Here is a 21,835-nt window from a genome sequence, read left to right as displayed (position 1 = left end):
CTGTGATGGCCAGGGCTTCGAGCAGATGCTTGGCAGTGTGTGTTGACCCATCCCTGTCTGTCTGTCTGCAGATGAGAGACAACCCAATCTGCACTCTACAACCAGGTAGAAAACATAGGGAAGTTTGTTCTCATTCAAGGGTTGAGAGGGCGAATTACCTCCTAGGTCAAACTGTCTCAGCAGGCGCCAGACAGCTGCATTCAGGTAGGCTCCGGCGAGTGGTGGCTACTCTCAGCCAAGGTGGAAGGTCACAAATTCTCACCCCGTTTCTGGTTTAAGTATGTAGTCTCCAGCTTCAGCTGGTGAGTATGTCTGTACAAAAGCCTAACTCTGTATGTCTGTACAAAAGCCTGGGCCCGAGGGAAAGTCCTGTGCGGTGGTGTACTTGGATCTGTCCTTGTTAGTAAGGTCAGCATTGGAGTCACTAATCTTGGGAAGCACCAGATTCTGCAAAAGTGAATATATAAATGAAGAAGTGGAGGCCTAGAAAAAGGACAGTGTGGCTTGTGGTCACGGTTGTGTAAGTTGTGTTAAGGTGCAGCCTCTGACCTTAAACTCTTCCCTGTTCAACACTCGGTGGTAAACTGACTACCATCACTCCTGCGGACACTACTGTGTTGAAAGGATTCTGAATCTGTATTCTGTTTTGGGGGAATGGTGCTGCGGTTGATTGATGATGTCTGTCTGAGAAGGAGAAGAGGAAAGCTATAGGGTAGCGTGCTGAATTTGGGGAGGATGCTGGTGTGTTGGTAGTCCTTGCTGCCAGATGTGAAACAGGCTTCAGCCGTAACCTAGTGCCTTAGAGTCCTCTGGGGCAGGGGACACAGGCCAACTTCACTGAGCAGATGACATTGGGTTTGTTCCTGAGGATAAGGAACAACTTTCCCAAGAGAAAGAAAGATAGGAAGAGAAAAAGATGGCCCATGAGGACCAGCACTTGTGGGAACAGTATGGATTTAAGGTGGTGCATGAGTGATGATGAACTGCCTGCCATATGTGGTGTGTCAAGCCCAGCCTTCTCTGTGTTCCCTTGCCAGATTTCTGTAACAGCTCCTTGATTTTACAAATGAGGAACCAGATTCCATTCAGATGCCCAGGCTCACGTAGCTAGCCTTTACATAGAGCTGAAGTCTTAACTCTTAGGTAGGGCTCACCACAAGCTACACAGAGGGATGATGTGGGCGAGGTGGGAGAATGGATAGGGTGGGAACTGGACGGCTGAATTTGAGTTGCCCGTAGACGCCCAGCCTGAGATGACAAGAGAGCTTTGTAAATAGTACATGGGCTGACCGATGGTGATAACCATTACCGAGCACTGGCTGATTGCAGCCCATGCGCAGGAATCTTACCAAGCAGTGGATATCTTTCTGCCTTCCTGCTGGAGTGTAGACGTGCCGTAAGTAACACACTAACATGTTTTCAGTTGCACACGCAATTCAACTTAATGTCAGCACAGCATTATATCTGCAACTGATAACCAAACTGTGCTACTTAGAAATTTCAACTATTCTTAGACCAATATGACTTACTGTTACCATGGGACCCATGCTTGACCAAACTCTGCTTGTGTTTTGGTGAAAGGCCATTTAATATGTATGTGTCAAATATGTATGTGTATCAACAGTAACTTTGATTTGCAAGAGGGTGATGCATATTCCCCCAGGGATGCTGGGAGGTGCCAACATTTATTTCTGTGTACAGGGACATGTGGGACATATCTGCATGCCATGTTCAAAGGGGAGGGGACTTTCCAGATTTGTTTTCACATACTGTGTTGATGGCTTTTCTGGTTTCCATGATGAAATCCCTGAGCAAAGCAGGATCCTGAAGACAGGGTTTATTGTGGCTCACAGTTTGAGGGGAAGACATGCAGGAGGCACATGGTCACCTTGCTTCTACAGTCAGGAAGCACGGGCTAGTGAATGCTGCGCTCAGGTCGCCGCTTCCTTCTTATTTAGTCTGGGACCTGGTCATGGGATAATGCAGTGCAGTGTTGGGGTGAGTCTTCCCACTCAGTTCATCTATAAGCTCCTTCACAGACATGCCCCGTGATTGGTCTTCTGGGTGACTTTGGATCCTGTCAAGTTGATGAGAACACCTAACATCTCATGGCGCAGTTTCAAAATGAAGGAGATTCCCAACTACCAAAGACTGGTTTACATCTGTAAATTCCAGAGTCCTGGGCAGCTCCGGAGTCCCTGTCTTCCTTTCCTCATGAGACTGTGGTGTGTCTTCTCTGGGTATGGGATGGAGAATATTTAAAATAGCGCATCTCCCATCCCTGATCCTCTGTTCACGTGGAGAAGCATGGTGGTGGTGGTGGGGACTGTAGCTCCCGTGTGGTACTGCATATTTCGTTGATTTCTAAGATGATTCTCATTTTTGCATATCTGTGGCTTAATATTCAATACCATGTTGCCGTGTCTCAGCTGGGAACCGAGTTACAGTCTTTCAGAGTTGAAGGGGGTGATAGATGGGGTGACACTTGTTCACCTGGGGCCCCTTGAAAAGCCTTGGTCATTGAAATTATGCAAGAGTCTTCGTGAGAATCTGCTGTGGTTCATCTTCACAGGAAGGCTGATTTTTCCTCCTTTTCCTTTTGGTCTTTCCAAAAGGCACATTTACTTCAGGACTGTTTCAACTCCGAGGGAGAGACCACCTAGTGTGTCAGCCCTTTGTGGAGGTCTCTCCTCAGACTTCATCATAGCTTTTCTTTCTTATTGTGCTCAGAGTAACCGTGTCATAATAAAAGCCTGCCTTTGATTGGTACTGTCTTGTTGCTAGGAAGCATTCTAAACACTCTTTGTATTTAGCCACTCATTCAAACTTTTAAGTAATCATCGTGGGTAGTGGAATATTATTTTAACTAGGCAAAGATGTGCTACATTTGTTTATGCTGCAGAGCATTTTTTTTAACTGTGAGGCTGTGTTACATTTGTTTATGCTGTGGAATATTACTTTAACTGTGAAGGTGTGTTACATTTGTTTAGGCTGCATTTGTTTAGTGCTGTAAGGATGTGTGTTTAATTCTGTAAAGATGTATTGCATCTGTTTCACCTTGCCTGCCTGAGGCACATGATTGGCCTAATAAAGAGCTGAATGGCCAATAGCTAGGCAGAGAAAGGATAGGCAGGGCTAGCAGGCAGAGAGAATAAATAGGAGCAATATATAAATAAATATCTAGGCTCAAGGCGAAGGAGAGAGAGAAGAAGGAGAAAATGAGAGACACCCAGGGAAAGAAGCCAGGTAGCCACAGCCAGCAGACACAGAGAAGCAGTGAGGGTAAGATACACAGAAGGAAGAAAGGTGATGAGCCCCGAGGCAAGAGGTAGATAGAGAAACAGGTTAATTTAAGTTAAAGAGCTAGCCAGAAATGACCCTGAGCTAGGCCGGGCATTCATAACTAATAACTCTCTGTGTCATGATTTGGGAGCTGGCTGGTGGCCTCAAGAGCGAGCCTGGTACGAGGTCCTTTTATTTGCTGCAACTTCAGGTGGGAAAACAGGCATCAGGAGTCTAAGCAAGGTGACCAAGGTGACCAGGGCTCTGTAATGTAACTCCACCATCCTGAGTATGTAACTAGGTCCCCTCTGAAAGACTGTTTTCGTCATGAAAAGCACCGGTTGTACTGCCTGATGCTCACTGGGCACAGGGCAAACTGCAGCACCCCTCCCCCGAGAGAGTGGGCGATTGTCCTTGTCTGTCTGTCTGTACAGTGTTCTGTGTGGCCGCCCGTCATGCCTCCTGTGGTAGAAGATTTTAGCTTCAAGTGCTTCCCCCTGTGCTGAGTTTTGAAAAAGCACAAATTCCTGTGAGCCTTTTAGTGTGCACCACGCAGAGGATGCTGCTCTGAGCAGTCTGCGGGCAACAAGTCCCACTTAACACGGCGGCGCTGTCTTGCTGTACTTTCTGTTCACGGGATGCACCAGTGTCCCCCTGCACCTGCACGACAAGCTCCGGTGAGGAGGAGGAGGAAGGGACTGCCTGTGAATTTTCCCTCTGCGGGAAACACCATTTCTCCTCATAATCTGAATGTTTTCAGATCATTTAGCTTTCTGTTGAGAAGACGGTAGAATTCCTCCCTCCCTCCTTCCTTCTGTCCTTCATTCTTCCATTTGTTTTCTTAGATGCTTTCTGCTCAGTTGGAGGCACTGTGCCTGGTGCTGGCCTGTGAGAGGCATTCGTTGTTCAGACTTCATGTACGTCCTACATGAATGCTCAAGGGCAGAGCTGAAGGGAAGTCTTTCCTTAGGCCTCTTACCCCCCCCCACACACACACACCAGGAGCCCGGGTGGAACAAGAGAGCTTTACAGTGGAAACGTCTGAACCAGGTTATGTCTGAACTTGTGATGGGGATGGTGGTGCAGGTGTGATCGAGGCAGCAAGACCGGAAACATGGAAGACAGGAAGGATTAGCACTGTCTTGTTGCTAGGAAGCATTTCAAACAAACGCTCTTTGTATTTAGCCACTCACTTAATCTTTTAAGTAATTATCTTGGGTAGGTGCGGTTGTGGAATATTATTTTAACTGTGTGAAGGTGTGGTGCATTTGTTTATGTAGAAGAGACAGTGTCCATCATTTTTTCTAGATGACAGAGAGTCGTGTGAAGTAATGTATTTGGATATGCTTGAGAAGATAAATTCTGCACAATGTGAGGTTGTGTGGATTCAGAAAAACAGGAGGCCCGGTTGGTGATGACGTCATTGTCAGGTACACGTTTTGGATCGTTTTGACGGTTCTCGGCAGGACCTCTGCCGTATCGATCTGTGGACACCAGAATTTGTTCTTATCTCCACTGGGGTGCTCTGACCACCGAGAAAGTGTGAATTGGATCCTAGTGACATCATCTCGTGTGGTAAAAAGATGAGCGGGTGTCTCTAGAAGACAGATGCAGACAAATGTGAGGTGCTGAGGAGGAAGCGGAGGTCCCTCACGATTGCTCAATCATCTTCCTTGGCCCTGGCCTGGTAGCTTCTCTCAGCCCTCCGTCAGTGCCAGGAATACACAGAGGGGCTTAGTCAGGGCTGAGGAATGTCCTTCCTGTGTGTACAGGAGTTCAGCGTAAAGAAAGCACTCCATGGCCATCTGTCTCAGCTTCCGCTCCTCTGTTAGAACTAACCCCTCTGGTTGAATTCCTGTGCCTCTCTGCCCAGCCACACACTAGCCTCTGCTCTCGGCAATCTTCTCACTCCTACTCAACCTGTGCACCATGCTAACACACACTAATAGGATCAAACAGGAGGACCAGGAGTTCAAGACCAACCTGGGCTGTACTTTGCTTGGGATTTAGCTCAGTTGGTAGAGTGCTTCCCTAGTGAGCAGGAAGCCTTGAGTTCAGTCCCCAGTACATCATAAGACTAAGTATGGAAGTGTACGCCTGTCATCTCCTCACGCAGGAAGTAGGGGTGGAAGTGTCAACAGGAATTTAGGGTTGTCCTCAGCTATGGAGTGACAGATAATTGAATTAGCATCTTGTGAACAGGACACTGTGGCAGCCTATACAAGATTGAGGCAGTGAGCATTCTGATTTGGATGATGGGGGCCCTCACAGGGCCCTGCCCCTGGCTGAGAGCTGTTAAGTTGAAGGTTTCCAGGACAGACAATGGTTTTCTTTAGGGATATGGCCTCGCATGGTTTGTCCGTGCTCCAGTGGATGGGGCTGTATCCATGTTCATGTGCACAGCATCCGTTGTATTCTGTGGGCTATGAAGCTGCCCGGGGTTACAGTGGAGTAGTGGGTAGATATGATAAAAATACATTGTATGTACACACAATTGAAGAATGGTCAAAAGAAAAAAACCTAAAGAGATTTTCCCCCAAAGGGGAAGGAAATGAAAGAAAACGTGAATGCATATTACTGCTGTGGGGATGTTTCACTGAGGCTTGAGCAGGTAAGAAGGCTGTGTGTGCACCCAAATCCTCGGTCATTCACACTACTCATAGTACCTTAACTCCTCAGTTTGGCACATTCCAGCCGTCGGGAGCCTCCTTTGGCGTCCCGGGAGAGCTGCAGCCATGTGTGTTATGTCCCCTAGGGCTTGGTGTCTTCACAGGACGGTTAACGGCGGGGGGTGCCCTTGAACTCTGTATCCCTGGATTTTGCCTTCTGTGTTTGGAGTTCCTGTTGACTGTGACAAGCATCCCACCTCCTTAAAGGGGGTTACTGGGTTGAGTGAATGTGTTATTTCTTTTACCCCCATCCCCTTTTGTCTTGGTAGAGATGTGAAGTAACAGGTTTTCACTGGACGCTCTCATGGAGACTCTTGGTTGATCATTTTCCACCTTCCTCCTCATCCTCCTGTTACCCATGTCTCCTCTGTCCCCATCACTTCCGGCTCCCGAATTCCTCTTTCCCTTCTCCCCTGGCAGGCAGGTGCTCTCTCCCTCCTCACCTGCCTTCCCTGGAGCCTCTTCCCCTGTCTCATGGACCCTTTCCAGTTCCCCAGTTTATACCCTCACTCACTGCACCCCCACCCCCACACAAATGACTTTTGGAAGCTGGGATCTGTGTAGGAGAGAATATGCGACGTTTGTCTTTCAGAGCCTGGCTTATTCGGTGTGATGTAATATTTTCAGTTCCACTCATTTTCGTGCAAATTTCATAATTTTGTCTTCTTTATGGCTGAATAAAATCCCAGTCTGTATATGTACCACATTCTCATTATCCATTCATGTGCTCAAGTATACTTTATTTGTGTGTAACCACCAAGCAATCTGCCTTCTATCGGGGTCCTAAATAAGTAAAAGAGTTATAGGATTGTGGAGCTGAGGCGAGACGCCATACCCTTCCCATCACATGGAGCCTACAGTAAGACAAAGGGTGCCCAGTGTCTGGCAGAACAAGAGGATGACTTTATTTTCCCTCCCTGCTACCCAAGGCTCCCTTGTAGCTGTCTTTCTAATGCTGGGAATAAAGCCAGATTTAGGGAAAATGAATTAAATTTGTCCACAATTACTGATTTCAAAGTAAGTATAATTACTGTGCTTCATGTCAGTCTCTTAATTTTCCATATGAATTAGATATTTGGTTTGTTGATACTATGTTTCAAAACCTACTTAGGGCTGGTACCAGCTCTCAGTGTTTGAACGGTTCTCTGAGAGCATTCCTGTTGGCATGCATTGTTTGGTGGTTTGAGTAGGGATGGCCCCATAGGGTCACATAGTTGAAAGCTTGGTCATTAGAGAGTGGGGCCGATTGAGAGGGATTAGTGGGCGTGGCCTTGCTGGAGTGGGTGTGGCTTTTTGGAGGAAGTATGTCACTGGGGATGGGCTTTGCTTTTCAAAAGCACACGTCAGGCCCAGTGGCTCTCTCTTCCTATTGCCTTCAGATTCCGATGTAGACTGCTACCATGCCTATCTGCATGCCGTCATCTTTCCTGCCATGTTGCTAATTGACTAACCCTCTGAAACTGTAAGCAAGCCCCAATTAAATGCTTTCTTTTGTAAGAGTTGCTGTGGTTGTAGTCTCTTCACAGCAATAAAACACTTAAGACAAATGGTAAGTAAAGACTTGGTTAATCTACACACTGAACTTGGGATCTGACATTAGAATAGGATCTCAATTCCTGTGTTTACCATCCTCTTCATCTGTGACTCTGGGTGGGCCACTCATCCTCAGACCTTTGTTGTTTGTCTGGGAAACAGATTGCATAAGCAACCTGTATCGATAACATTAAGTGTCTGTTGTTAACATACTGTTAAGATTCAAGGACTTGGGCATGATGATGCACTCTTTTAATCCCAGCACTCTGGAGGCAGAAGTGGGTGGATCCCTGTGAGTTCAAGGCCAGCTTAGTCCAGGACAGACAAGGCTGTTACACAGAGAAACCCTGTCTCAAAAAACCAAAACCAAAATGAATTTAAAAAAATATGTGGGACTCAGCCCTGCATTTGTCCTGGACTTAAGTGCCCCACTGGGTGCTCTGTGGGTGAGGAAAGGATGGTCACAGGAGTGAATGTTGCTGCTTTCCACTAGAAACTTAATGTCCATTAGGGATACCTGATGAAGTAACCCATTCTCCCTCTTGATTATCTTGTCTGCTTCCTGAGGTGGTATTGTGTTCCCCAGATATCGTGCACCCTAATAAACTTATCTAGGGTCAGAGACCAAACAGCCACAATATTAAACATAGAGGACAGGCAGTGGTAGCACATGCCTTTAATCCTAGCATTCCCGAGGCAGAAATCCATGTGTTCAAGGATACAGCCAAGCATGGTGACTCATGCCTTTCATCCCAGGGAGTGAGGCAGAAAGCAGAAAGATATATAAGGTGTGAGGACCAGAAACTAGAAGCATTTGGCCTCGTTAAGCATTTGGCTGGTTAAGCTTTCAGGCTTCTAGCAGCACAGTTCAGCTGAGATCCATTTGGATATGAGGACACAGAGGCTTCCAATCTGAGGAAACAAGATCAACTGAGAAGTTGGCCAGGTGAAGTTAGCTGTGGCTTGTTCTGTCTCTCTGACCATCCAATGTTCACCCCAATACCTGGCTCAGGTTTGATTTTATTAATAAGAACTGTTAAGATTGTTCTGCTACAGCTTCCCATCCATCAGCTACACTACCTATAGAGGGAGCACTCTAGGATGAAGCCTGACCCTGCAGACTCCTTAGCATGCTGCACGAAACTCTTGCTCATGTCCTTTCTGACTCCAGCTTTTCTCCTTCCACAATCCTTCAAATTGTTCTCAAAAGCTATTTCTTTTTTCTTAAATTGCTTTTGTGGGAGCTGGAGAGATGGCTCAGTGGTTAAGAGCACTTACTGCTAATGGAGAAGACCCACATTTGATGCCCAGTACCCACATGGCTCACAACTGCCCATAACTTCAGTTCCAGAAAGTCTAGCACCCTCTTTTGGCCTCTGTGAGTGGCTTCTGCACATACTTAGTCCACATAAACTTCATGAATGCACATACACACACACACACACATATATATGTATAAAATCAAATGTTTGTGTAGGTATGGTTATGTGTACATATTCACATAGGTATAAGTTCATGTGTGTAGGTCCATGTGTGTACACTACACATGCATGTAAAGGCCAAAGATCAACTTTGGGTGTCCTTCCTCTAGAACTATTACCATATTTCTATTTGTGTGGGAGTGTACACATGTGTAGGTGGTGTGTGTGTGTGTGTGTGTGTAATGTTTGTGGTCCTGTGAGTATGTGTACAGAAGTCAACATCTGATGTCTACCTCTACAGCTTTTGTCTTATTTTTTGAGACAGAATCTTTCTCTGAGCCTGGATCTCATCAATCAATGAGCTCCTGTGATGTGACTGTCTCTACCCTGCCCCCCCCCCCTTAGCTGGTGATGGTCTGGTGCCACTGGGTCCAGCTTTTTCTATGGGTTCTGGGGACCTGATCTCAGATCTCCATGCTTGTACAACATGCACTTTGCCAACTGAGATCTCTCTCACCTTCCTCCCTCCCTTCTGAGACGGGTTCCATCACTGGGACCCCAGGTGATGATTCTGCTCTCCCTCAATCTCAGTAGAGCTTGGATTACAGAGCACATGTCCCTACATTCAACTTTTCATGAATGTGCAGGGGCTCACACTCAGGGCCCATGCTTGCCAAGCAAACAGTGAACCTATCTCAGGTCTTTACCATGCCAAGTATTTTACATCCGCCTCCTGGATCCTCACTCTTCTAATTTCCCTGTGCTGATCTTGTTTGCCCTTCGCGACTCTTATGGATAATGTCAGTGATTCCATCAGCAGCTCTGCAGCCTCGGGCTGCCCTTTGTATGGAGCTGCCTGTTTTATGATTTGAAGTTTGTTGAGCATCATGTCTCACCAGGACATTCCACCTTTTTATTACTACTTTCCTGACCGCTACCCAACAGAAACTGAGTGAGATTTTCCCTCAGAGGTCATTGTCACTTAGTAAGGGGGATCCAAACAGACTGTTGACTCAACAGATAAAGTAAATGAAGGTTTTGTTCACACACTCTGAGCTTTGCTAGGTCATCTTTCTGCAAATGGCCGGAGGCTGTATTATATTCATCAAGAAGCCGATTTGGAGCTGGACAATGGTCACAGACTGAACCACACTGATGACGTGCTTCAGCTGAGAGAAGAATTGGCATTCAGTGATCACGAACAAGCAATAGCCAGAGATATACCAGGCTGTGAAGTGACCGAACACTCACAAATAATCCAACTGGCATTTCATTTTAAATTTATGATTAGTTGAATTTCAGCATATGAAGAAAAACGGATGCTCCTACTGAGATGTGGCCACTTTGAATCATCATCATATTGTTTAAATAGAAAAACACACCTTCTTTCAGGCTGTCATTTATGAAGAAGTGGACCTGAAAAAAAGGAGCATCTGACTAGGTTAATAAAGTCTGTAGTACACTGTGAATGGTTAGTTCTATGAAGGAAGGATAAAAGCATCACTCAGTATGGCTTGTGAGTTGAGTAGGAGCACAGACCGCTGGGACTGTGTTCTTTCCCTCCGCATCATGAACTCTCCGTGGAGTCTATTTTGAAATAGGCATTTCTGCTGTAAAGTCTGATAAATTATATTCCAGCTCGAGAGAGAGAGCAACCGCAATGTCACATTTTCTGATGTAGATTTTTGAAGTACACAGGGGATTAAATTCTAAATGTCTCAGCTGCTTTAGGCCCCTTCAGACTTCCCCCAAATGAGGAACAAAGAAGGAATGAACTTTCCCTAAAGCAATTCATCAGATCTACTTGGGCACAGTGGCATCCTCTTGAGCTTGTAAGGATAAGTTGCCCCAAGTAATTCAAGGGTTTGCAGCTGCTTGGAATATTGGCGAAAGCTTTCTCTAGTCTTTATCATGCATTTCACATGGCCTAATGAGTGCTCACCCACTAGCTAATTCATATCCATCCAGAGAATCCAGTAGGGCTGGTAGATTCAGTCTGTTGGTAAAGTGCTTGCTGCAAGCATGGACACCTGACCTTGGTCCCCAGAAGCCATGTAAAGAGCAAATGGCTCAGCGTGAACCTCTAACACCAGTACTGGGGAGTCTGCAGAGATGGGGGGACTCTGGGGCTTGTGGCTAGCAAGCTGAGCTGAATCAGTAAGCTCTGCATTCAGTGAGAGTGGAGAGCGATTAGGTAAGATGTCCTGTGTGACCTCTGGCTCCCTCCTTCCTCATGTATGTGCACATACACAGTCACACTGCATCATCTCTGACTTCTGAGTGCATGTGCACACAATCACACTGTGTGACCTCTGGCTTCTGAGTGCATTACCATACACAATCACACTATATGACCTCTGGCTTCTGTGTGTATGTGCTTATGAGCGTGTGGGCACGCACACACACACACACACACAATCACATTGTATGACCTCTGGATTCTGAGTGCATGTACACATACACAGTCACATAAAAGATTTTAACAACTGACAGTTACAACCTAATAAGACCTTTCACTTTTAAGGAGTTCATGTTGCCTGACTGTGCTCCATGCACTGTATCATTTAATGTCCGTGTACCCGGCCTTAGAGGAATGGTTGTTTTTATGTTTTGTGCCTCATGAAACATCTGCTGAACCAAGCCTTTCACACCATTGACAGGTACTCACTTTTGTTTTCTCAACTCTGATTGGCGGTTGTTTTATCTTAAGGTTGTTCTGACGGCTTCTGCTGCACCTGTCTGTGAAACTGACCTTCTGAGTGTGGCTTGACTCGACATGGTGACCAGCACATGGCAATCAGAGAATAAACTGGTTTATGATCTGTTTAGCATAATCTACTGAAAATTTCTGATAAAGGAAAGGCCCGTCCAATTGCTCTTCCCTGTGACGGGAATGCCCTTAGTGTTGTCCCCTCTCCCGCAGCCATGGGGATCCTGTTTGAATGTTGTCTGTCCCTCTTAAGAACAGCAGATGTCCCTTCCTCTGGGCTCCTCAGTCACCCACGCAGCCTCCCTAAACCTCATTTGACACATTTCATTACCCCCTTTTCTTGCCGGCTCTTGTTTCTCTTTGGAGCCTGTTCTGCCTGGTTGATTTCGTTTTCTTTCTCAGAACCTTTCCTCGTCTACACTGGGTCTGAACTCCAAGGCGTGGCTACATTTATGTGCCTCGTGTGTATCGGTGCTCAGTCCACTTCTCCATGACCCTTGCATTTCCTGCAGATACACGCATGTGCTCGCTGCACATAGCTGTGTGTGTGCCGGAGTGCCTAAGCCATGGTCTTCACTGCGGCCATGGTGTGACAGAGGTGACTGCCAGGGAACACACGTTTGTGTCCGGTCCTGTTGTCCTTGCTTGCAGAGCTTGAAGTTCCTTCCCTAGTGAGGTTTCAGCATGCTTTGTGTCGACACTGTGAGTTACTTTCATGCCAAACAAGAGTAGCATTCCATTAGACAGGGAAGAAGAACCCTGTCACCCACTGTAACATGATAGAGTCGGGCTGGAGGTCTGAGCTATGAAAAGAATACCCCTGGCCCCTGTGAATACAGTTCCAGGAGCAGCACAGAGGGGAGGTGCCTGCTTCCCACCCAGTCGCCCACCCCTCTCTTTGCTTATTATAGCTTTCCATTGATAACCCCAGGAGACAGACATGACTTCCAGGGGCACAGGCTTTTGCTGCTGTGACTTGACTCTGTTTTGAAGTTTCTCTCCAAAGTGGTTGGTTTGCTTTTGTCTCCTGTGCACATTAAGTATGTGTTGCTAGTGGTGGATTAGGAGGGGCCCTCTGTGCCTTTGTCCCAAGACCTCAAGTCATGTAAGTTCAGCAGCTGAGAGGAGCAGAGAGCCTTGCTGGGGTCAGGAGTAGACAAGAGCACAGATCATATCTGGGTGGGTGGGGCCTTCGGAGCAGCTGCTGGTTTGGATGATGACAGAAAGAAGTGTTCTTCCCTCTTATTTAATGGGCAACTGGTCTCTTTGGTTTTATTTAGCTGTCTCTTCTGGTTCATGCCCCTTTAAACTTGTTAAGATCCATCACCTCATTTACGCTGTTACCTTGACACATTGCAGGGCTGTGGACATAATGATTCCACAGAAGAGCAAATTAAAACGTTTCTTCATGATTAGAAGGTTAAATGAGGTAAGGCTGTGGTGGTTAGTGGGGAGATAAAGGGTTCTGAGGAGGCAGAGCTCAGGGGACTCTCGGTGATTAGAAAATTAGGCTGGCTAGACAGAGGAATGTGGGTTTTACAAATTACAGGAGCTGAGCAGGGACTGAGAAGTGATGGTGGCCCTGGATGCTGGCTCTGCTGCCTGGCTTACTCTGGGACCCAGGACACAGCATGGCTGTTTTGAGGTTTCTTTTCTCCCTTGAGAAGTTCTGGAGGTAATTACACCAGGAAGTAACAGCCCCACACCCAGCAGTGACCGCAGTGGAAGACCACTCATTCTCAGCAGCTTGGTTTTCCTTCATCTTGAAGCCAGCTCAGAGGTCAAGTCCAGTCTGGGGTCAGCAGGGGCACGTGTTGCTGGAGGGCTTCTCTCCAGGTTCCACCAAGCCCCGCAATCCCACAATCCACGTATAAAATAATCACTCAGACGCTTATATTACTTATAAACTGTATGGCCATGGCAGGCTTCTTGCTAGCTGTTCTTTTATCTTAAATTAACCCATTTTTATAAATCTATACCTTGCCACGTGGCTGGTGGTGTACCGGCAACTTTACATGCTGCTTGTCATGGCGGTGGCTGCAGTGTCTCTCCCTCCTTCTTCCTGTTTCCCCAATTCTCCTCTCTCCTTGTCTCGCCTATACTTCCTGTCTGGACACTGGCCATCAGTGTTTTATTTATATAGAGCGATATCCACAGCAGGCGCGTCACAATAGCTGTTCCTAAGGTCTGTCCTCAGTTCTGTTCTGTGTTCCCGCTCTAGCTTTGACTTTCTGACTCCATGACTGCTGAACTTCTGGTCGCTAGAAAGGAGCACCTAGAGAGCCAAGGTGCTTTACCATCTGGCTCCCTGGATAAATTATTGCGACCGAGGTGACTTCTACAGGATTCCCTGTAACGCTGCTGCTATCTAGGCCCAACTCTGAGTTTTGTGTCTGCCACTAATGTCCTATCTAATAGGTTTCAGTCCCTTCCACCTAAACTGAGGATCTTGAGTCTCACTCACTGCTTGTCCCCACTGCTCCAGTTTCCATCCTTGGTTTACAAGAAGACCAGCCTCCTACCCATTTCTAGCCACCTCACTCCTCTCTGTTCCAAAGTACCGTTCACTATGTTGGGTTATGACATAGCTTTATCTTTAGAAAATTCCAACAAATGAACAACAACAAAAAGTCCACTTTGGCTTTCTGCCGTCTCCCAGACTCAGGGCACACACCTTAGCGTGGTACCCGGGGCGACCCACCATAGTTATCACGTGTGCTTGCGACTTTCCTTCTGCATCCTGCACATCCGCTAAGAGAGACTGATTGGTTCCTACAGATAACCCATGCTTTCTTGTTTCCTTGCCTGTTTCTTCCATCTCGAAAGATCTACTCACACGTCCCTACCAATCAAAACATGCATTTTTATCAAGCTCCATTTCCAGTATATATCACTGCTGTCTCCCATCCCGACCAGATGCGGGGGCTCCGACTTTCTTCCCTCCCAGGACATTCATGGGAATTAGGCTGTGTGCTGTGCACTTGTCCCTCTTCTGGTGCTTAACATTTCGACTTTACATTGTGTGCACAGGTGAAGTTTTCTGCTGATAGAAACTGCTGGATACAGACCCAGAAGTGGAGGTGGGGATGAAGCAGGGTCGGTGAAAGAGCCGTGCATTTGCTGCATGGCCTGTGTGGTTTAAGCTGCAATTCTGTGCAGTGGGCATGGACACAGAGAAAACCTGTGACAAGCAGATCCAATGGCCTCAGGACCTGAGAAGCATGTGCTAGAAAAAGAAATCACCATAATTGCACTGTGGGAAAAGTATAGTCAAGATGCCTTTAGAGCACCAGTTCTCAACCTGTGGGCTGTGACCCCTTTGAGGGACAACCAACCCCTCTGGGGGTTGCATATCAGATATTTACATTATGATTCAGAACAGTAGCAAAATTGCAGTTATGAAGCAGCGATAAAAATAATGTTATGGTTGGAGGTCACCACAACATGAGGAACTGCACTAAAAGACTGCAGCATTGGGAAGGTTGAGAACCACTGCTTTAGTAAAGGGGGCGGTGAGACTTCCCCTCTGCTGGGGCTGGGGGGCTGCTGTCGGAATGACGGTGGTGGGAGGGAGCTGGGGAATCAAAGGTCTCCAGTGGTTGGAAATGTCAGGTCTGAGTTCTTCAAATAACAGAAGTGGACAGAGATAACCGTAAGGAAGAGGAAAGCAGGCTAGGAGAGGGTAAGCAAGGTTTCTGCCACCTGCTTGCCAAATGATGGCTTTTTCTCTGCTCCAACTGAAATATCCTAAAAGAGAATCCTTTGATTCCTTGGAGAGAGAAAGGGATACCCACCCCCACCCACCCTGCCTCACACCTCTATCCCTCCCCTTCCCACCCTGTGACTGTCGCTGGTTGAAGGTCACTCATCGTTCTTTCCCTCTCTTCTCCGCTGTTTTGCAGAGGAAGTCTGTGCTTGCGGTGAGCTTCATAGTCCTGTGCCTCTTGCTGCTAGCCATGCGCCTTGTCAATGACGTGAATTTCCCTTCGCTACTGAACTGCTTTGGACGACCTGAAACCAAATGGACCCCATTGTCCTACACATTCAGGCAGCCGCTTCGAACTCACTATGGATACATAAATGTGAGGACCCAAGAGGTAAGACCTGAGAGAGTTACCTGGGAGAGTATCCATGGCAACTATTTTCCAGTAGGAGCAAGATGGCTTCCGAGTCATTCCATTTACCCGTGCTGTCCCACTGAGATCTTTTGGGTCCCTGACAACATTTTCTGTTTTCCTATTCTTAGATACTTCTGACACACGTCTAAACTCTTTCTACTCCCTCCCACATCAAACCATCAAATGGCTGGCTTCCTATGGAGTCGAGGAAGCAATTACCTGTTTTCCTGGTGGTTTGAAGCTTAACATACATATCTTTCCGTTCAGATGCTCTGATCAGTGGCCACCAGCTGGAGAAATGACCGACTTTATTTCCTGTAGGTCATCTGGTTGGGGACAGCTCTTTATAGAACTTGAGAAAAGCATTTGTCTCTTTATAACTGTCATCCTTAGACCTAGAACTAAGAAAAAAAAAAAAAGGTCAAGCTGAATTTCACCATTTGTGGTGGCTGCAGAGATAATGGAGTTTAACATGCTTCCACATTTAAAGGGGTTAAAACCATTTAAATCCTGCAATCACTGAATTTTTAAATCTTCGTAGACTGTTAGTTTCTCAGGAGAAGGTGGCTAAATATTGACAGCTAGGAAGAGTACACTAGGCTAGTAGGTGTGTGCGCGCGTGTGTGCGTGTGTGCCTGCGTGTGCGTGTGTGCGTGTGTGTGTGTGTGTGTGTGTGTGCGCGTGTGCGTGTGCGTGTGTGTGTGTGTGTGTGTGTGTGTGTGTGTGTGTGTATAAGCCAGGAGACAAACTTGGACAATTTTAGGATCAATTCCTCAGGCACTGTGTGCACTTTTTCTTTGATTGTGAGATGGAGTCTCTCACTGATCTAGAGCTCACCATGTACAGTAGGCTGACTGACCAGGTGTCCCAGGATCCACTTATTTCTGCCTCTCCAGTGCTGGGATCACAAGCACATGCCACCAAACTGACTTATTTATTTGAGAATTTCCTAGTCATATATGTTTTGACTGGATCCACTCTAACTTCATGTACTCCTTTTGAAGCCCCACAGAGCACTATGGCTTGATTATGAGCAGGCCACAGCTTCTGTGAGTGCTCATGTACCATGGCCTTGTTGTGTTCATAAAGCACCTTTCACAGCCAGGCAGCAGTGGTGCACGCCTTTAATCCCAGCACTTGGGAGGCAGAGCCAGGCGGATCTCTGTGAGTTTGAGGCCAGCCTGGTCTACAGAGTGAGATCCAGGACAGGCCCCAAAACTACACAGAGAAATCCTGTCTCAAAAAACAAACAAACAAACAAACAAAAACAAAACAAAACAAACAAAAGCACCTTTCACACAGTCCGTCTGCCCTCAGACATGGAGATTCTCAGGACTCTGACTCAGGTGCTCATGTTCACATGGAGACTGTGGTCTGAACCAAATCCCCAGTTATCTTCAGGGTTTTGTTTCCTGAGGTACAGAAGGGGGAACGCCCCCCCCCCAAAAAAAATAAGGTGAAGCCAAGGTAGTGACACTGTTTTCAGTTACTTCCATGGGGTGGGGCAGGTGTGAGGCACGTCAGTGTTGGTGCAACATCAATTCTTGTTTGACATTGTTGGTGACAGAGGCACAGTCCACCAGAGTGTCACATCACCGAGCAGCATTTGGGAACAAGGCCTGTTGGAGAACCGTTTTGTGACTGTCCTGGAGAGGGGCACCAGGCGGCTCTTTTGTGGCCAGCGGCATGCCCGAGCTGCTGCTTTCTTCACTCTCTGAACATTGTTTTTCTATCTCCTGGATTTATAGACTGTTTATTAGACCTTTATAGTTGAGGGGAGGCACCATTAATAATATATAAATTCCTCAGAGTCTTGCTTGATGTGTATCCTCTAATTGGTTTTAAATTAACTTTGGAAAGTCTCTTGCTGGAATCTGTCGAGTGTCCTGATAAATTGATTACCTGTATAAAAATGTGTCTTTTAGAGAAGAGCTCGTCTCACTCTTGTCTCTCGTTACTTTTATGTCTGGCTGTCACTTAATATTCTATAACTCTGCAGCATGGGTTAATCATTTCACAAGTGCCTGCCACAGGCTGAAAATGGAACATATGGATAAAGTATCTATGAATTGTGCTCATGAGGAATATGCCACTGGATAGCAAAGCCCTTATATTTGTCTAAATATTTGTGAATTGAATTTTGGAGTAACCCCGCCTCTCCTTCCTGTTGCCGTGAACTGTGAACTCTGCCCTGCCTCCACATGATGGGCTGTACCCTCTCAAGCCACTAACCCTTCCCTCCCTTAACTTCTATACTTCCAGCTATTTGGTCACAGCTATGAGAACAGTAACTAAGACAGTCCTCCATGTAAAATTACAATTAAGTATATTTATTATGCTTTCCTTAGGTTAGTCTGTACATTGATGAGAGGGAGCTGCTTCCCTTTCTGCACCCTCAGGGGTCATGACTTGAGAGTCTCAGAGCATTGATTCAAGTACCTATCACTTAGTTCTATGACTTTGGTTCCTGAAGGCCTTCTCATCCTATCTCTTACTTAATGCACTCATACCAGTGAACGGCCATGCAGAGGATAATATTTAGAAAGAACTGGTGCACAACCTTCTGGAGGTGAGAGGGGGTCGCATAATGGGGTATGTACTGTGTTAGAGATCAACTAAGTGTGGAGGCAGATGGGAAGCACATTTTGATGTCTTCCTATTTAGCTAAGAGCTTTGCTTCTTGCTCTCTGAAGAACTGATTGAAGGAGGTATCACATCCCTCCCAGCATGGCTGTAGAAAATGGAAGAGAATGTAGCAGGTGCCCTCCCACTTCCTCTTCCTCTCCAAACCAGTGCGAGCTCAAGTTCCTATTACTGAGTGAGAGGAAATCTTGAGACACGAAATCAATGCCACTAATTGGATGAGGGCTGAATTCTGATGTCTCGGCTGGTCACTGAACCTGGAGTCCTTACCAGTAAATACTATGATTGAGTTGGCTGCTATCACTCTGAGGCAGTGCCAAGCTGCAAGAGGAACTGGAATGAGGTGGATTTTGCAGCACCTGCTGTATCCCCTGTACCTCATAGCTGACCCATAACTAACTTCTCAGGCTCCCCTTACTATCTCATAATTATCCATAATGCAATCGCATTAAAAATGTTTTTAGTGACGGATGGGTTTATTTCAGTTTAAACTTCAAGATTATAGTCCATTATTGAGACAGGACAGGAACTCAAGCAAGAACTGAAGCAGAAACCATTGAGGAACACTGCCTACTGGCTTACTTTCCAGCTTGCTCAGTCAGCCTTCTTTACAACTCAGCCAGCCTCTGCCCTGCCTGGGAAGGGTGCTGCCCACGCCGTTCCTATTAGTCATTAATCAGGCATCTTCTACAGACATTGTCACAGGCCAATCTGATCTGAGCCGTTCTCGAGTTATGCTCCCTCTTCCCAGGGAGTAGTGTCAAGTTGACAATAAAAACTAATCAGCACAACCCACTTCTTGTTAACTTGACACACACATATATAATCACTGTTAAGTCATAACCTTTCCTTTTTTGTTTGTCCCCAAGATCTCATGGTAATATCATAATGTAAAATACAATAGAACTTTAAAAGCCCCACAGTATTTTAAAAATTCTAACATGTAAATATTTTTATCGAGTACTTGTAAAGAACCATTCTGTGGTATTAAGATAGGGTGACCATATTATCAACTCATGTTGAACATGATTTTAAAAAGCATGTCATCCACGGGGGTTTAAAAAATAACGTGTATATTTACACTTGGCATCATCCTGTAAATGGTGCTATTTTCTAAGCATTTTAAATTATTACTTGTAGCAGATAGGGCAGGGATAAAGGATCTAGACACCGGCATGATTTGGTTCAGGGCGTCATTATTCCTTCTATTGAGGTCATGACAAGTGAGGGGGAACGAGAAATTCCCTTTGGCTGGGTTCCAATCTTCATTTGCCACTGTAGGCTCAGTCACTGTGTTGGGCTCTTTTGTGAAGTGACATGGTGTGAAGACATTGCCTACGGGAAGCCACCCATAGAGCATTCGCGTTGGCTACTGGAGAATCAGTCACTGATGGTCAAGGGGGCTGCAGTCCCAAGTTTCTGGTGACCAGTTTCATGGCAGACATCTCCTCCAGATCTGATAAGAGAACCGGATATGTTAGAACTGAGAGGAAGGCTGGTATTTGGAAAAGAGTGCCCTTTCCCATAATGCTCAGGGAGAAGTCTGGGCATCCAGAACACAGCAATCAAAGACTGTATTTTCAGTCTCTTAATTTAACTAGGCTGAAGTGCATCTCTTTAAAAACTGAGAATCCTAGAAAGCCTGGAGTAGACAAAATACGAATACTTTGCATCAGTTCCTATGACAGACAGGCCATGCTAGTTTAATTATAGATGCACATAACATATTGATGTTGCAATAGAATTTCCTAAATGGTGGTTATTGTAACAATTAAGGAACAAAGCTGACTTTCTTGGCAATAAAAGAACATGCTCACCACAGTCATATAAATGTGCACTTGTAACTAAGGCTGGCGTGAATGGGTTTTTTATGTTTGGGTGTATAGGCTTTAGATTTTACAGAAGTATATGGAGAGCAGTTATATACAGATGTATGCTCTCAAAATTTTAAACTGATCAACTTAATTGTTAATTAAGTTTTGGATATTCCCATTTGTGTAATTATAAAGAAAAGGAAATTTTAACTTTCAAGTTGCTTTACAGAAAGAAACAATTAATGTATAATAAAGGTTATGTATTTGACACATGTACATTGGATTTGTCATTTTAAACAACACTTATCATTTTTCTGAGGGCTTGAGGGCATCTATCTGTTGAGTGGAGGAGGGATGATTTTATTTCTCAGGCAGGCTGCGAGATAGCAACTCTCAGTCAAAAAGCACATCTCAAGACAGTTGTAAAACTAAATGCGAAGGAGAGGGTTGACATCACTAAGGGTTGAGACAATTCCAGGGTGATTTTGTGGCATGTGAGACAGGTAACATGATGCTTAGCTTTGTCAACTTGACAAAATTTAGACTCACCTGGGAAGAGGGTCTTAATGAGGAACTGTCAAGACTGTGTTGGTGGGTGGGTATGCTTATTTTCCTGTTTGTGTTAATTCAGATGGGAAGACCCAGCCTGTATGTGGACAGCACCATTTCATTGGCTGGGCCAGCTGAACAATGGTGAGGAAGCCTTCCTCCTCCTCCGCTCTTGACTGCGATGCAGTGCCTAACCGTTTCAAGCTCTTGCAGCCTTGACTTCTCTGCCATTATAAAGCCCTTTCTCCCAAGTTACCTTTTGTCGGGGTGCTTTTATCACAGAAATGGAAAAGGATCTAGGGCAGGTATTTAGGAGAAGGATGGAGCAGGTGAAGAGCATGGAGGATCCAGGAACAGAGCAAGAGTGAAAGAATCTGCATTGTCTGCCATCCTCCCGTACTGTGCTCTGTGAGCAAGGTGCTGCTCCCAGAACTCCAGTGAACTCTGATGTCTGTATTGACAATCAAGTTGCTTTATATTCTATAGCCCTGGCTTGTTTCCATTGATCCTCTCCCTTCGATTCTAATATTTTCGCCATTGATTGGCTGCTGCTCTGGCTTGGAGTGCCTTCACCTTAACCCTGCAAACCACACCAGTTGTCACTTTTAATCATGCTCCATTTTGTTGCCTAAACATGGACACAGCACCCTATGTTGAGGGATTCAGAAGGCATGCATGATGCTCTGATATTCCAGAGATGGAAATTAAACACACATTGGGTAACTCCAGGGCTGATTTGGCTAAAGTCAAACATACTCTGTATAGTTGTAGAAATATAGACTATGTTATATAGTCATACAGACTACAGAAAATGGAAGATGCACACACTTGTTATGATGACCTAGGATGTGAATAAGATCCTTGGAAAGAAAAAGGCCACACTTGTACTTGTGAGCAGTGATACATACAGAGGAAAAACACAGAGAAAAAATATATTTGCATCCATACTCATAAAACTATATATTAATGTGCATTACATAAATGTATGCAATATATACATGAACCTGTGTTTACATAATGATTTCTATTTTCCTAAATACAAACATGCATTAGAGTGTGCCCATACATTTTATATTATGTAAGAAAATGGTTAAGT

The 21,835-nt window shown here is 45.7% G+C and overlaps 1 protein-coding gene across 4 annotated transcripts in view; it reads left to right on the top strand.

Annotated features, from left to right (window-relative positions):
* Positions 1-21,835, top strand: part of St6galnac3 (ST6 N-acetylgalactosaminide alpha-2,6-sialyltransferase 3) — a 537,327-nt gene that overhangs the window by 201,815 nt on the left and 313,677 nt on the right. For 3 of the 4 annotated variants that reach the window (XM_016007874.3, XM_076575264.1, XM_076575266.1), the window contains exon 2: positions 15,518-15,712. The exons of the other annotated variant lie outside the window; for it this stretch is intronic. In XM_016007874.3, the coding sequence (XP_015863360.1) occupies positions 15,518-15,712 (195 nt within the window). The remainder of the gene's footprint in view (positions 1-15,517; positions 15,713-21,835) is intronic. 4 annotated transcript variants of the gene reach the window in all.

The sequence above is a fragment of the Peromyscus maniculatus genome, chromosome 6 (assembly GCF_049852395.1).
Source record: "Peromyscus maniculatus bairdii isolate BWxNUB_F1_BW_parent chromosome 6, HU_Pman_BW_mat_3.1, whole genome shotgun sequence".
Lineage (NCBI taxonomy): Eukaryota > Metazoa > Chordata > Mammalia > Rodentia > Cricetidae > Peromyscus > Peromyscus maniculatus.
The sequence above is the reverse complement of the archived record's forward strand: the minus strand, read 5'-3'. Positions and strand labels throughout refer to the sequence as shown.